This window comes from Notolepis coatsorum (assembly GCF_963971535.1).
Source record: "Notolepis coatsorum genome assembly, chromosome: 2".
Classification (NCBI taxonomy): Eukaryota; Metazoa; Chordata; class Actinopteri; order Aulopiformes; family Paralepididae; genus Notolepis; species Notolepis coatsorum.
In genome coordinates, this window is record NC_140166.1 from 59581635 (window position 1) to 59596656 (window position 15022).

The 15022-nt window shown below is 46.9% G+C and overlaps 1 protein-coding gene across 1 annotated transcript in view; it reads right to left on the reverse strand.

Annotated features, from left to right (window-relative positions):
- Nucleotides 1-15022, reverse strand: part of LOC311224107 (ephrin type-A receptor 6-like) — a gene marked incomplete at both ends in the record, with an annotated part of 205709 nt that overhangs the window by 74455 nt on the left and 116232 nt on the right. Inside the window, 5 exon segments of the mRNA XM_084308934.1 lie at nucleotides 249-294; nucleotides 296-361; nucleotides 363-392; nucleotides 394-614; nucleotides 4461-4616. Coding sequence (XP_084165060.1) covers nucleotides 249-294; nucleotides 296-361; nucleotides 363-392; nucleotides 394-614; nucleotides 4461-4616 — 519 coding nt within the window.

Genomic DNA, 15022 nt, shown 5'->3' on the forward strand with positions numbered 1-15022 from the left:
ATTGGCCATAACGACTAACAGTGGGATGGGAGAAAAATCGGAAAAAGAAGGAGGGGGGAAAAGATAATAATAAAAAAAAAAGTAATTGTAAATATGTACACACGGTATAATTGTGATTAACATAGAAACTGGATTAAGTAAAATACTGCTTTAGATATGAACACAGAAGTTAAACGAAGTCATACTTGAACACCATGTGAAAGAGACCACACAGACACAAGAGAGGGAAGGAGCGGTCAGTGACTCACCGGCCGGGTGTGTGGTGGTGACGGTGACGGTGACGTTGGCCAGTGAACCGCGCGGCCACTCCCTGCTCCCCCGACACGCCGTTCACCGCCTCCACGTGGAAGGTGTAGTTGGCTGTGCGCGGCGAAGTCCAACACCGCCACCGAATGTGCCTGCAAGGCCGAGGGACTGCGGGACGAAGCGCAGGTCGGCCTCGCACGGCTCGCACTGCGCCGCGCCACCCCCACCAGCCTCGCCACCGCAGCGCTGGCACAGGACGTTGTAAGTGAGGTCCTTCCGTCCTCCGAAGTCGCTGGGAGGGGCCCACTGCAAGAAGAGAGCCGTGTCGTTGGTCAACGAGACCAGGCTCCTGGGAGCTGAGGGGGGGCCTGGAGAGAGAGAGAGAGAGAGAGAGAGAGAGAGAGAGAGAGAGAGAGAGAGAGAGAGAGAGAGAGAGAGAGAGAGAGAGAGAGAGAGAGCGAGAGAGAGAGAGAGAGAAGGAGAGGAGGGGGGGAGAGAGAGAGAGGGGGGGGGGTGAGAGAGAGGGGGGGAGAGAGAGGGAGAGAGAGAGAGAGAGAGAGAGAGATGTATTACAGTGGTAAAGGGTAAATGGTACCTTCATATTTGATTTGATTTGATTCACTTTATTGTCATCACACGGTACAAGACAGTGCAACGAGATTGTGTACGTCCAACCAGGATGTAACAATCAACAGTCAGTTGCAATATAAGACACATATAAATAAAACTGTACAGTAAAGTGCAATAGTTAACACAATGTGCGATGGTGAGATTTTTTTTTTTTATAATAATTCAAATAAAATCTACATAAGCTATGGGCTATATACAGTGAGGTGCAGTGGGCTAGGTAGAGTTTTGATTCAGAAGTCTGACAGTTGAGGGGAAGAAACTATTCGCGGTCCTGTTGGTTCTGCCTGGGAGGCTGCGGTAGCGTGCCCCAGAGAGAGTGCCCCGCAGGCGGGTAGCGTGCCCCAGAGAGAGGACCCCGCAGGCGGGTAGCGTGCCCCAGAGCGAGTGCCCCGCAGGCGGGTAGCGTGCCCCAGAGCGAGTGCCCCGCAGGCGGGTGAACAGTCCATGGTTGGGGTGAGAGGCGTCTCTCTCTGATGATGTTCCGTGCTCTCCGTGACCACCGCTTCTCATAGACTGATGAGATGCGGGGGAGTGGGGTCTTGGTGATGCCAATCGCTTTACAATTTGTTCCTCACATTTGACCCGCTCACTCACACATTCACACACCGACGGCAGAGGTGACCGTGCGAGGTGCCGACCTGCTCATCGGGAGCAGCTAGGGTTTAAGAGTCTTGCTCAAGGACACTTCGGCACGCTGCCCGGGAGGAGCGGGAATCGTATCGGGAACCTTCTGACTACCAGACGACTGCTCTACCTACCTCCTGAGCCACTGTCGCCCCCGGAGAGAGAGGGAAATAATGAGAGAGAGAGAGAGAGGGAGAGAGAGAGAGAGACAGAGAGGGAGAGAGAGGGGGAGAGAGAAATAATGAGAGAGAGAAGAGAGAGAGATAGAGTAGAGAGGGGGAGAGAGAGTAGAGAGAGAGAAAAAGTGTAAAGAGAGAGCGAGAGAGAGTAGAGAGGGGGAGAGAGAGAAATAGAGAGAGAGAGAGAGAGTAGAGAGGGGGAGAGAGAAAAATAGAGAGAGAGAGAGCGAGAGAGAGAGTAGAGAGAGCGAAAGAGAGAGAGAGAGTAGAGAGAGAGAGAGAGTATAGAGGGGGATAGAGAGAAATAGAGAGAGAGAGAGCGAGAGAGAGAGTAGAGAGAGAGAGAGAGTAGAGAGGGGGAGAGAGCGTATAGAGAGAGAAATAATGAGAGAGAGAAGAGAGAGATAGAATAGAGAGGGGGAGAGAGAGTAGAGAGAGAGAAAAAGTGTAAAGAGAGAGCGAGAGAGAGTAGAGAGAGAGAGTAGAGAGGGGGAGAGAGAGAAATAGAGAGAGAGGGAGTAGAGAGGGGGAGAGAGAAAAATAGAGAGAGAGAGAGCGAGAGAGAGAGTAGAGAGAGTGAAAGAGAGAGAGAGAGAGAGAGAGAGAGAGAGAGCAAGAGAGAGAGTAGAGAGAGAGAGTAGAGAGGGGGAGAGAGAGAAATAGAGAGAGAGAGCGAGAGAGAGAGTAGAGAGAGAGAGAGAGAGAGTAGAGGGGGGGAGAGAGAGTAGAGAGAGAGAAAACGTGTAGAGAGAGATAGAGAGAAAAATAAAGTGTAGAGAGAGAGAGACAGTGTAGAGAGAGAGAGAGAGAGAGAGAGAGAGACAGAAAGGGAGAGAGACAGAGACAGAGAGAGAGAGAGAGAGAGAGAGAGAGAGAGAGAGAGAGAGAGAGAGAGAGTAGAGAGAGAGAGAGAAAAAGTGTAGAGAGAGAGCATAACCCTGTAAGAAGGAACACCAGACCAGCCTCAGGCTAAATCATTGCCCATTACTCTGCAGTCGACATCTTCATCCTCTGATGCTGTGGCTGCACATAGCTACACATACATACATGATATAGCTATGATGATTTTAAAATCATCAACACATGTGAACCCATAACCTTTCCACTAGTGCCACCACCAAATCTGTACGTTTTAATTTCGAAATGTCCGGTCGAATCTCCTGATCCGTTACACATACTGCATAATGAAACTGATATCCAGAGATGAGTCTCATTATGGATAACAAAATGTGACAGAGCCCAGCAGTTTAAATCTCCCTCTGTCATCTTTTAGATTTTTAGAGATTATGAAAGTACAGAATGTAAACTTTCAAATGATGTGAACATATTTGATGATAAGATGTGCTTATTTGAATCTAGTTAAACATCAAGTTTTTTTTAACACCTTGGCAGTCGGGTACTAGGTGTCACAAACTGCCTTATTTAAACAAACGTTTTTACTATTTAGAGATACTATAACTGTTAGCTGTTACAGTAAATATGTTCTTAAACATTCAAACTGTGATAATATGAAAAAAAAACTATTCTCATGACTTCCAGACATGAGTCTTTCACAGCCTGCTAAACACCACTTACAGTCCAGAGAGGAGCTAGTGCCGGAGCATTACTTTGAAAATGTATATTACAAACCAAAGAGATTGTATCATTGTCAGGATATTGAAACATCATAATATGACAGAATATATGAAATCACCATAATTTGAAAAACTCTGACAGAATATATGAAATCACCATTGAAAAGTTAACCCTGTTGCTCCTCTACACAACAACAATGCAAATCGCCCCGGAACTGGTTGTAGCCGGTAAAACACTTGCCCCGCTGCGCTCCGACCTGCCTCTGTGTCTCCCCCCGTGTGAGTGGCTCATGAAGCTGTCACTCACATTAGAGCCCCTTGGGACTCGCCAGCGGAGTCTAAAATCAATAGGTGTTGACTGACAAAATCCAAGACAAATAGAAAGACAGACGCAGTATGTTCTCGTACGAACAGATGGCCAGCTTCTTCCCCCAGGCCATCGGAGTCTTGAACACTGAACTCTCCACACACAAGCACACATGAGCACACACACAACACACACACACTGTAAACGCTCACACACTAACAGTCACTTTAGCATGACACACACACACACACACACACACACACACACACACACACACACACACACACACACACACACACACACACACACACACACACACACACACACACACACACACACATACACACACATACACACACACACACACACACACACACACACACACACACACACACACACACACACACACACACACACACACACACACGCACACACACGCACACACACGCTGCACACACTCACACTCAACGGTCACTTTACACAATGAAAAGGTCACTTTAAAAAAAAGAACGGGAGTGGTTCTTGTATAGTAATAGATGGATATAGCAATAGCAAGATAGCATAAGGATATATAGTATAACTGTAGATTGTATAGTATAGTATTGTATAGTAGTGTACATAAGACCCAGTGCCTCATCCGTAGCTTAACACTGTATTGCACTATCGCAGGACCTTAGCATGTCTTTTACCATGCTTTTTGAACACTTTATGTACATTATACCTGTTATGTCTTATTCTTATTACTTGTATTATTGCACAATCGCCGCGGGCATGACCACCCGCATTTCACTGTATGCCTTGTATGCCGTGACAAATAAAACTCTTGACTTGACACACACAATGGTAGAGAGACTAAATCGGCATGTTAAAATGTACACAGAATGCTGTAATATCACTGACTTGTGCAGGCCATGGAGGAGGGCTCTGTGGTCGCTCTGTAGAAGCCCTTCTCACAGTGGCAGATGGTGCCCGCCTGGTCATGACTGGAGCTGTGCAGAGGACAATTAGAGCATTTGATGTTCCCGGCGTACGTCTTGTAGAAGCCAGGGTTACAAGCTGCGGGGGAGAGAGGGCGAGGGAGAGAGAGAGAAGAGAGAGAGATCACTATACCCATAGGGAAAGTATGTTGCTCATTACCATAATGTCCTTGGTCTCCCGAGAATAACTGGGTCTTCTCAGTGATCAGTTGAATCTGGGTCACTTCTCCTAAAGGCCTCTTATAGGAGGAGCACAATGTGGAGCTGAACCTGAGATGGAACCTGGAGGCGGCCATTAGATCAACAAGCTTGCATTGAGATAATGATCTCTGAGCCGCATTCGAGGAGTGTGATCAACCTCCTGCGGAGATCTTATTACAGTCTCATCATGTATATATCTAGGTCTATTTTAAAAGGAGAAACAATGAGAACAACTTGAGGCAAATTAGTTCATCTAGACTAGAGGTTGTAATTGTCAGGATCCGCTGGCCCAGCCTGGTCCCATTTCCCCTCCAGCTGCCCAGCCTGGTCCCATTTCCCCTCCAGCTGCCCAGCCTGGCCACATTCCCCCTCGAGTTCAGAGAGCCTGCCCTGCACCTCCCTCTAGTGGACTTTTTCCGTTACTCCCGTTCCTGCCACTGCTACTGGCAATTAATGTGCGTATTCTCCATATGTCCTTAATGTTCAATGTATTCTCCGTGGTGTTGTCTTTGTTACCCACTCTGTTTCCTGGTCTGGTCTAGTGTGTTGTCTTTTGTATTTTGTATGTATTGTTAGTCGGCCCTGTCATATATTTGGTGTCATTGTTTGTCAGCCTGTGTGTCTGTCCAGGTGTGTCTTGTTAGTAATTAGTCTCCCGTTATATTCTGTCCTTTCCTGTTACTCCCCTGTCGGTTCGTTATCTTGTCATATCATTGTTATCCTGCTCTCCACGTTTGTACCCTGTATATCGGGTTTTCGTATTATGATCTGTCCCAGCCCTGCTGAGGTTTTCTTTCGTGATTTGTAGTTTAAGCCTTGTGAAAGAACAAGTAAAGCCTTTTGTCAACTACACCCCGTTGTGTCCTGCCTGTCTCTCTACCCTCGTCCTGTGATTGCTATTGGGTCCACACCAACACCGAATCATCACAGAACGAACCGACCATAATTGGACCCAGCAAGCAGGACGAGGGAGACCTGGCACAGCCTCTACCACTAGCCCTCACTACTAGCACGACCGCCGTGGCCAGCACTGCCTCCTCCGCTGACATGGAGCTCCAGGGAACGTTTCCCGGAGACCAGGCGTCGCCATGCCCGCTGATTGGTCGTGCCCTCCGAGGAGCCCCCAGGACGAGGTGCGGCTCCCAACGCCGCAGCCCCAAGAGGAGACGGGGTTCTCGTCTCGACAGGTCCCCTTCACCGCTCTGGTGGGAGGACTACTATGCGGAGGCAACGCAGGGGGCGTGTCCTTGGGAGAACTACGCCGAGTCAACCCAGGAGGAGCGTCCTGGTCCTGTCGCCTCCCCCGAGCCTGCTTCCACGTCGGGTCGACCTCGGCGGCGACACGCTGCAGGCCGGTCGTCTCTTCCGCCGGCTGTGTTGGGGTCTCTGGTCCCAGCCCCAGATCCTGGGCTGTTGCCGCCATCCCCCTGCTCCGGCCCCTTGCCCCAGCCTGATCCTGTTCCCCGTTTCCCCTGCTCCGGCCCTCTCTCCGGCCCCTTGCCCCAGCCTGATCCTGTTCCCCGTTTCCCCTGCTCCGGCCCCCTCTCCGGCCCCTTGCCCCAGCCTGATCCTGTCCGTCCTGGCCTTTTCCCCGAGGCTCTCCCTGTGTTCACCCACAACTTCCCTGGGTCCTGGCCCCCCGCCTTGCCCATGGCTTCCGTTACGTCTGGAAGCCGTCCTTCGAGGGGGGGGTACTGTCAGGATCCGCTTGCCCAGCCTGGTCCCATTTCCCCTCCAGCTGCCCAGCCTGGCCACATTCCCCCTCGAGTTCAGAGAGCCTGCCCTGCACCTCCCTCTAGTGGACTTTTTCCATACTCCCGTTCCTGCCACTGCTACTGGCAATTAATGTGTGTATTCTCCATATGTCCTTAATGTTCAATGTATTCTCTGTGGTGTTGTCTTTGTTACCCACTCTGTTTCCTGGTCTGGTCTAGTGTGTTGTCTTTTGTATTTTGTATGTATTGTTAGTCAGCCCTGTCATATATTTGGTGTCATTGTTTGTCAGCCTGTGTGTCTGTCCAGGTGTGTCTTGTTAGTAATTAGTAGGGCTGACCCCTATTAATCGATTAGTCGACTAATCGGTCGAAAGGAGCCGTAGTTGACTGGCCAACCTCTTAGTCGAATATAATAAATAATAAATAAATAAATAAATAAATAAATAAATAAATAAATAAATAAATAAATAAATAAATAAATAAATAAATAAATAAATAAATAAATAAATAAATAAATAAATAAATAAATAAATAAATAAATAAATAAATAAATAAATAAATAAATAAATAAATAAATAAATAAATAAATAAATAAATAAATAAATAAATAAATAAATAAATAAATAAATAAATAAATAAATAAATAAATAAATAAATAAATAAATAAATAAATAAATAATAATAATAATAAAAAAAAAAATCATTCTTTCCAAAAGAAAAGAGGCATAGAAGCGTGGCTAACGCTAATGGCACGCATACCAGAGGCCAGGGCCGGACTGGGGAAATAATTCATACCGGGAGATATAGCGCGAAATATAGCCCCAATCAGGCCACTTTTTAAGCGGGGGGTCTGGGGGTCCCCCACCAGGAAATTTTTTGTTACAAAGACTTAATTTCCTGCATTCTGGTGAATTTTAGTGCATGTGAATCACAAACTAATGAGCCAACAATTGCTTAGTACAATGTACTGTTATGGACCTCAAATAAAACTGTTGTGGCACTAGCAATGCTACTCTCTCCACCTTCAAAAAGAAAAAAGCAAGAGCACAACATATTTTTCTATTTACTATTATAATACAGTTAACCACTCTCTCCTGTAAGGGCCTTTCTTTTTCTTTGTTTTATCCCTCTCTCCTCCAACCTTTCTCTTTCTTCCACTGTCCATCTTGACATCAACGTTAATTGACTTTCGCTCTACTGTATCTCTCCCGAGTCCCTCACTACCTGGCTCACTGCCTGGCTGTTATTCTGCATCTGAGTGCCGTCTGCCATTCCATTCGCCGCCATCGCTGTCAATCAGTTGTATCGCCTGGTCCCGCCTCCACCAATCACAAGCGGCAGCACGGCTCCATTGTGTGTGTGTGTCCGCGTGAAGGAGAGAGAGAGTCAGATAGTTTTCCAACTCTGTCGCAGACAGTGAAATCCTGGTTGTTCCCCACCCACCTAGGTTATTCTTGCTGAGTAATTGTTGACCGGAGTGTTGGACGTCCCGTGACGAAGGCCGGGAGATTGCGACCCCCTCTGCGTGCCCCCCTGTCTTCGGAGGTCTCGTAGTGGTGACCGGAGTGCCGGATGTCCCGCGATGATGTCGGGGAGTTCGCGACCCTCTCTGCGCCACCCCCCTTCCCCCTGTCTCCGGCTGTCCCTGAGCAACGACCGGAGTGTTGACTGTCCCGTGACTAAGACGGGGAGGACGTGACCCTCTTGCGCCGCCCCTGTGCCTCAAATAGATCCGCTATCAACTCTATCTTTAATCTTTCAAAATGTTCAGTTGCTATCGCTATTAGTTCTATCTTTAATTTTTCAAAATGTACAGTTGCTATTGCATGCACTCATCTGTGTTTCACCACACACATGAGTGCATGCTTACCAACTGTCCGTCTGCAACACTACTATCACCGACATCTAAGAAGGGAGATCCCCCCTTGAACGGCCCTTCTAAGGTTTCTCTCCTCCACATTGCCTGTGGAGCTTTTTTTCCCTATTGTTAGGTTTTAGTGAGTTTTTCCTTACCTTCGCGTGGGGTATGTCTGGGAGTGCTTGCATTCTTTCATTTATTTGCATTCATCTAAAAAATGTTTGGACCCTATGTTGTTCTTGTTCTGTTCTTGACTTATTGTTATGTTGTCTTCTTGACTTGTTTAAAGAAGACCTGTACGGCCCATGGGGACATTAACGTGTGTTGTCGGGCCCTATAAATAAATTTGATTTGATTTGATTTAACTATCGCGCCGTGCCGCCGCCACAACTAGAAACAATGGCATGGCAAAAAAATTATAAAAAAAAAATAAATAAAAAAAAAAAAATCTTTTTTTCTTTAATATATATATATTTTTTTTTATCTGTGCAGGCCAGGCCACCGGGAAAACTCCCGGTGCTCCCGATGGCCAGTCCGGGCCTGCCAGAGGCTAACTGCCTACGAAAACAGGCACAGAGGCACTGAAAGAGGATTTCACCCGTCTAATGAACACACTAGACTAGACAAATATCAATATCAGTGGACCAATTGCATGCTTTTGCAGAGGACAAGAAGCCTTCAGTCGACTCCTTCAGACATTAAGCACCCCCCACAGCCCAAATGGAATGATAAAAAAAAAAAATTACAAATATTATATATATATTTTTCTTTAAGTCGACCAATAGTCGACTAACGGCAAATTTTGGCCAATCCTAGTCGACCATCCAAATCCTTAGTCGGGGACAGCCCTAGTAATTAGTCTCCCTATATATTCTGTCCTTTCCTGTTACTCCCCTGTCGGTTCGTTATCTTGTCATATCATTGTTATCCTGCTCTCCACGTTTGTACCCTGTATATCGGGTTTTCGTATTATGTTCTGTCCCAGCCCTGCTGAGGTTTTCTTTCGTGATTTGTAGTTTAAGCCTTGTGAAAGAACAAGTAAAGCCTTTTGTCAACTACATCCCTTTGTGTCCTGCCTGTCTCTCAAGAGTCAAGACAAGAGTCAAGAGTTTTTAATTGTCACGGCATACAAGTATACAATGAAATGCGGGTGGTCTTGCCCGCGACGATGTGCAATACAGTGGTACAACATATAATAGAATCCAATAAAAAAACAGTGGTACAACATATAATAGAATCCAATAAAAAAACAACATTGTGCGATAAACAGGTAACAGGTAACATGGTGTGACATCTCGGTATCTGTACATAGTATTTACAGAGCATATAGGACATGCTAGGTAGCTTTAGTAGTGCAATACACTGTTCCTGTTGTTATACTAATTTAAAGTGGCCTTTCCTCTTGGCCATAAGTGTGCGTGTGTGCGGCGTGAGTGTGTGCCCGCTCGTGTTAAAGTGGCTGCTAGTGTGTGAGCGTGCACAGCGTGCGTGTCGTGTGTGTGCTTGTGTGTGGATAGTTCAGTGTTCAGTGGCACTCAATGTTCATTGTTCAAGGCTCTGATGGCCTGGGGGAAGAAGCTGAGCCTAAGCCTCTCTGTCCTAGTAGCTGGGGTTCGCAGGCGTCTGCCTGACCTCAGCAGCTGGAACAGGCTGTTATTGGGGTGGTGGGGGTCTTTCATTATTCTGCAGGCTCTGGATTTGCACCTCTTGTTGTATAGAACCTGCAGGGGAGGTAGCGCAATACCTGTGGTACGCTCGGCTGAGCGCACCACTCTCTGTAGGGCCTTCTTGTCCTGTACCGTGCTGTTTCCATACCAGGCAGTGATGTTTCCGGTCAAGATGCTCTCTACAGCTCCTGAGTAGAAGGACTGGAGTATCTTCCCCGATACTCTGAACTTCCTTAACTGTCTCAGGTGGTAGAGGCGCTGCTTCGCTTTCTGTATTTTATTTTTTTATTATTTTTTAAACAAACACATAAACAAACATGACAACACACGATAAGATATACAAGCATTAGTTGTCAGAGCACATCCAATGAAATCACATTTTAGTTAATTGTCTTATATAAGATATACCCCTAATACCTGTTATCTAAAAACCTACACACATATGCTCCAGCTCGAACCCCCCCCTCCCGGACCCCACCTTGGGTAGTACCTCCATTATCCCTCGCACCTAACCAGACACTACCATTATAAGCTAGCTTTTATTCTCTCCACCACTTCTAACCACATTGACATTTTGGATTCATTGAGACCCAGAATTCTTGCTGTAGATATTTCTTGATAAATCACATCGAGATATGTAAGAACCCAAACTTTCCGGCACATTTTTTCCGGTTGAAACCAGCGTGATGCGATCAGCTTTTTAGCTACTGTGATACCCGATAAAACCAATCTCTTTAGCTGTGGATTTACTGCAAACTCAAAAACATCATTCAATAGTAATACCGAGGGGTGTACAGGTATATTCCAAGATACGAGTTTTGATAATTGTTGGGTCACATCTTTCCAGAATGTCTTAACTGGTGGGCAGTCCCAATACATGTGCATAAATGTCCCTTCGTCCCCATTTGTACATTGGGAGCATTTGGAGTCTTGTTTAAGACCCATTCTGCTCAGTCTTATAGGAGTCAAGTATGTCCTGTGAATATAGTTAAGATTGATTTGTTGATGGTCCGGGTTCCTTGATGTAAGTCGGACATTTGCCCAGGCTCCTTGCCAATCAAAGTCATTTTCCAGGTCTGGTATATCCCTCCTCCAGGCAGAGTCTAGTTGGAGGGTTTCATATGAGGACGTTAGTAATTGATGATAAAAATCTGAAACAAAACCTCTCGATGTCTCTCTTTCATAGAAGAATTTGTGGTATCTGTGTTCAATTGGTATGTCTAATGGAACACCGTGAGACTTCAAACATAGCTGTAACTGTATGTAAAAAAGCCATGTGGACTTGGTGAGATAATTTTTTTTGCGTATTTCTCCATAACTACAAAAACCCTGTTTGTTAAAAACATCCCCTAATGAGTGTATGCCTTGCTCTTCCCATATAGGGAATCTTATAGGTCGTTTTTCAATTAAGAGTGCATTGTTATTGAATAAGGGAGTATGATTGTGCCATTTATGTGGGTTAGGATTTTTTTTTTGTGTTTCACGCCATATCCGGATCGCATGAGTAATTATGGGGCCAAATTTCCGTTCACAGTGCTTGATTGGTAGTTTAGTGTATGCTATGTCCTTCAGTCTATGTGGGGCTACTATGTTTTCTTCTAATTTTCTCCATGATACTAATGCTTGGGGGTCAAACCATGTTGTCAATGGTCTTAATGTGTACGCCTTAAAATATTGGAAAAAATCTGGAAATGCCATGCCACCATCTGCTTTATTTCTCTGTGCGGTGGATCTTTTTATACGTGGTGGTTTGTTATTCCAAATAAATTTGTATGTGGAGGAATGTAATCTTTTCCAGTAACCCTCTGGAGGGGGTAACGGTAGCATTGAACTGAAGAAGTTGATTCTAGGTAGTACATCCATCTTAACTATTGATATCCGTGCTTGTACTGTGTTTTTAAGTTTTGCCCACCTATCAAGGTCGTCTTTGATTTTGTTTTGGATTTTTGTGTAATTGTGCTTCACCGTTTGTCTTATGGTGGGGAATATTTCCACTCCCATGCTTCGCTTTCTTTACTACTGTGTCTATGTGTGTTGACCATGTCAGATCCTCTGAGATGTGGACCCCCAGGTACTTAAAGCTGCTCACCCTATCCACGGTAGCCCCGTTAATCATCAGTGGTGTGTGTGTCTCCTGCTGTCCTCTCCTATAATCCACGATCAGCTCCTTGGTTTTACCAATGTTCAGGAGCAGGCTGTTGTCCTGGCACCAGCGTTCCAGTACCTCAACCTCCTCCCGGTAGGCCTTCTCGTCGTTGTCCGAGATCAGCCCCACCACCACCGTGTCGTCTGCGAACTTCACTATGGAGTTGGAACTGAACTTGGCCACACAATCGTGTGTGTATAGTGAGTACAGCAGGGGGCTTAGAACACAGCCCTGGGGGGACCCGATGCTCAGGGTGATGGTGTTGGAGGTCTGACCCCCCACCCTGACCGCCTGGGGTCTTTCACTCAGAAAGTCCAGTACCCAGGCGCTCAGGGCGGAGCTCAGACCCAGCTCGATCAGCTTGTCCACCAGTCTGGTGGGGACTATGGTGTTGAACGCTGAGCTGTAGTCAATGAACAACAGTCTCACATAGCCCCCTTTCTGATGGTCAAGGTGGGAGAGAGTGCTGTGCAGTACCTGGGAGACCGCGTCGTCAGTGGACCTGTTTGTCCTGTATGCAAATTGCATAGGGTCCATATCACTGGGGAGGGAGGCACAAATGTGGTCCTTGACCAGCCTCTCGAAACATTTCATGAGCACAGAGGTGAGTGCCACCGGTCTGTAGTCATTTGGACATGTTGGGGAGGGTTTCTTCGGTACAGGGATGATGGTAGACATCTTGAAGCAGGCAGGGACCACTGACTCCGCCAGGGATTGATTAAATATGGCGGTGAACACCGGGGCAAGCTGGTTGGCACAGGACTTAAGTATGCGTCCTGTTATACCATCTGGGCCAGCAGCCTTCCTGGTGTTCACCTGCATAAATGCTCTTCTCACACTGTGTTCCGACAACGAGAGAGCGCCCCCGCCCCCCCGCGGTTGCCCCCCCCCTCCACAACAGCCGGCGCGCCAGTGACGTCACTAGCCAGAGGGCTAGCGGCGACACTGTCTACACCGAACCGAGCGTAGAAGGAGTTGAGTTTGTCCGCAGTTATTGTCTTCAGTCCCCGCCACAAGCCTCTTGTGTCTCTACCCTCGTCCTGTGATTGCTATTGGGTCCACACCAACACCGAATCATCACAGTAATATAAGAAATATAGAAATGTAAAATAAAAGAGAGGTACGGTCGACAACGGACATCTGCTTTGTACATACAGTATGATGCCACTTCTTCATTTGATATACAGTATTCTAGCAAAAAGCTAAAACTAAGTACATTATAACAACTGAAACTCATTCAATCTTAGTGCACCCTCTCTGAGCACCGCCCACTCTCAGTATGCTGAGGGGGGCGTGGCTTAGTGCAGCCTCTGAGGGGCGTGGCTTAGTGCAGCCTCTCTCAGCACCGCCCACTCTCAGTATGTTGAGGGGGGCGTGGCTTAGTGCACCCTCTCTGAGCACCGCCCACTCTCAGTATGTTGAGGGGGCGTGGCTTAGTGCACCCTCTCTGAGCACCGCCCACTCTCAGTATGTTGAGGGGGCGTGGCTTAGTGCAGCCTCTCTGAGCACCGCCCACTCTCAGTATGTTGAGGGGGCGTGGCTTAGTGCACCCTCTCTGAGCACCGCCCACTCTCAGTATGTTGAGGGGGCGTGGCTTAGTGCACCCTCTCTGAGCACCGCCCACTCTCAGTATGTTGAGGGGGCGTGGCTTAGTGCAGCCTCTCTGAGCACCGCCCGATGCGTCGATGCGTTGCGAAGCTGGAGGAGCGGGAATAGAACCGGGAACTTTCTGACTACCAGACGACACCGCTCTACCTCCTGAGCCACTGTCGCCCCTCTGTACTTGAAAGAGGGTATACATGGGTAAACACAATATATGCCCAAATAAATAAGTTGCTTTAAGTTCCGTTTTTTCTGCACCAGCCTTACTCTCCATGAAGATTGACCCAGAGGGTGTCGGTCCAATACCACAGCCCAACATTGGTTCCTGAGTGACTGGCCCCTCCATCGTTGGAACACGCCCACACAGTACATGTGTGAGTCTCGCACTGGCATGCCTTGCCTCAAATAGATCCGCCGTCAGCTCTATTTTTAATCTTTCAAAATGTTCAGTTGCTATTGCATGCACTTATCTGTGTTTCATTACACACATGAGTGCATGCTTACCAACTGTTTCGCCTGTTTTACTGCAACACTATTATCACCGACATCTAAGAAGGGAGATCCCCCCCTTGAACGGCCCTTCTAAGGTTTCTCTCCTCTTTTTTTTGGACTTTATGGTGTTTTTGTTTTGTTCTTGATTTATTGTGATGTTTCTTCTTGACTTGTTTAACACAATGGGGACGAACAACGTATATATCCGTGTTTCGATTCCACCCGTTGTGGACAGAAGCACGGATAAATCCGTGGCAAGTTGTTATTGCTTTTATTCCATTTTAATAACCTATTCAAGGTCGCCGAGCGGCACTGCAGATATACCCTACTCTTTGAATTCGAGAAGGTGCAATACCGGCCAGATCCTCTTAGGGGTGCTATCGCGATAATGCAGTGTTCCCTGTGGCCGAACGTGGATTTTTTTTTTTTACTTTCAATGGAGTTTTATGTTAGCTCGATTCTGGATCTGCAGCCTATAGCTTGGATTAAGTTTTGCATCGCAGATTTCACCATGAAATAAGGGGATTTATCATCAGCCAATGGACATATCTATCTACCAGATGGCGATCAATAACGGGAAAATGCTCGGGGGGGATCCCACCGGACCACGGTAAGATCTTTTTCACGTAAAGTACATCCCGATCGGGCCTTGTTTTGGCCTATGAGGCTAATGAGGCTAACGCGGTTATTGGTGATCAATAATCAGAAACGACATCCCCCGCCCCCCCCCCCTTTCATGCATACATGCGTGAGGATCGTGCCGATCATATGCAGTTTGAGATTTAACGTTATTAGCTATTAGCC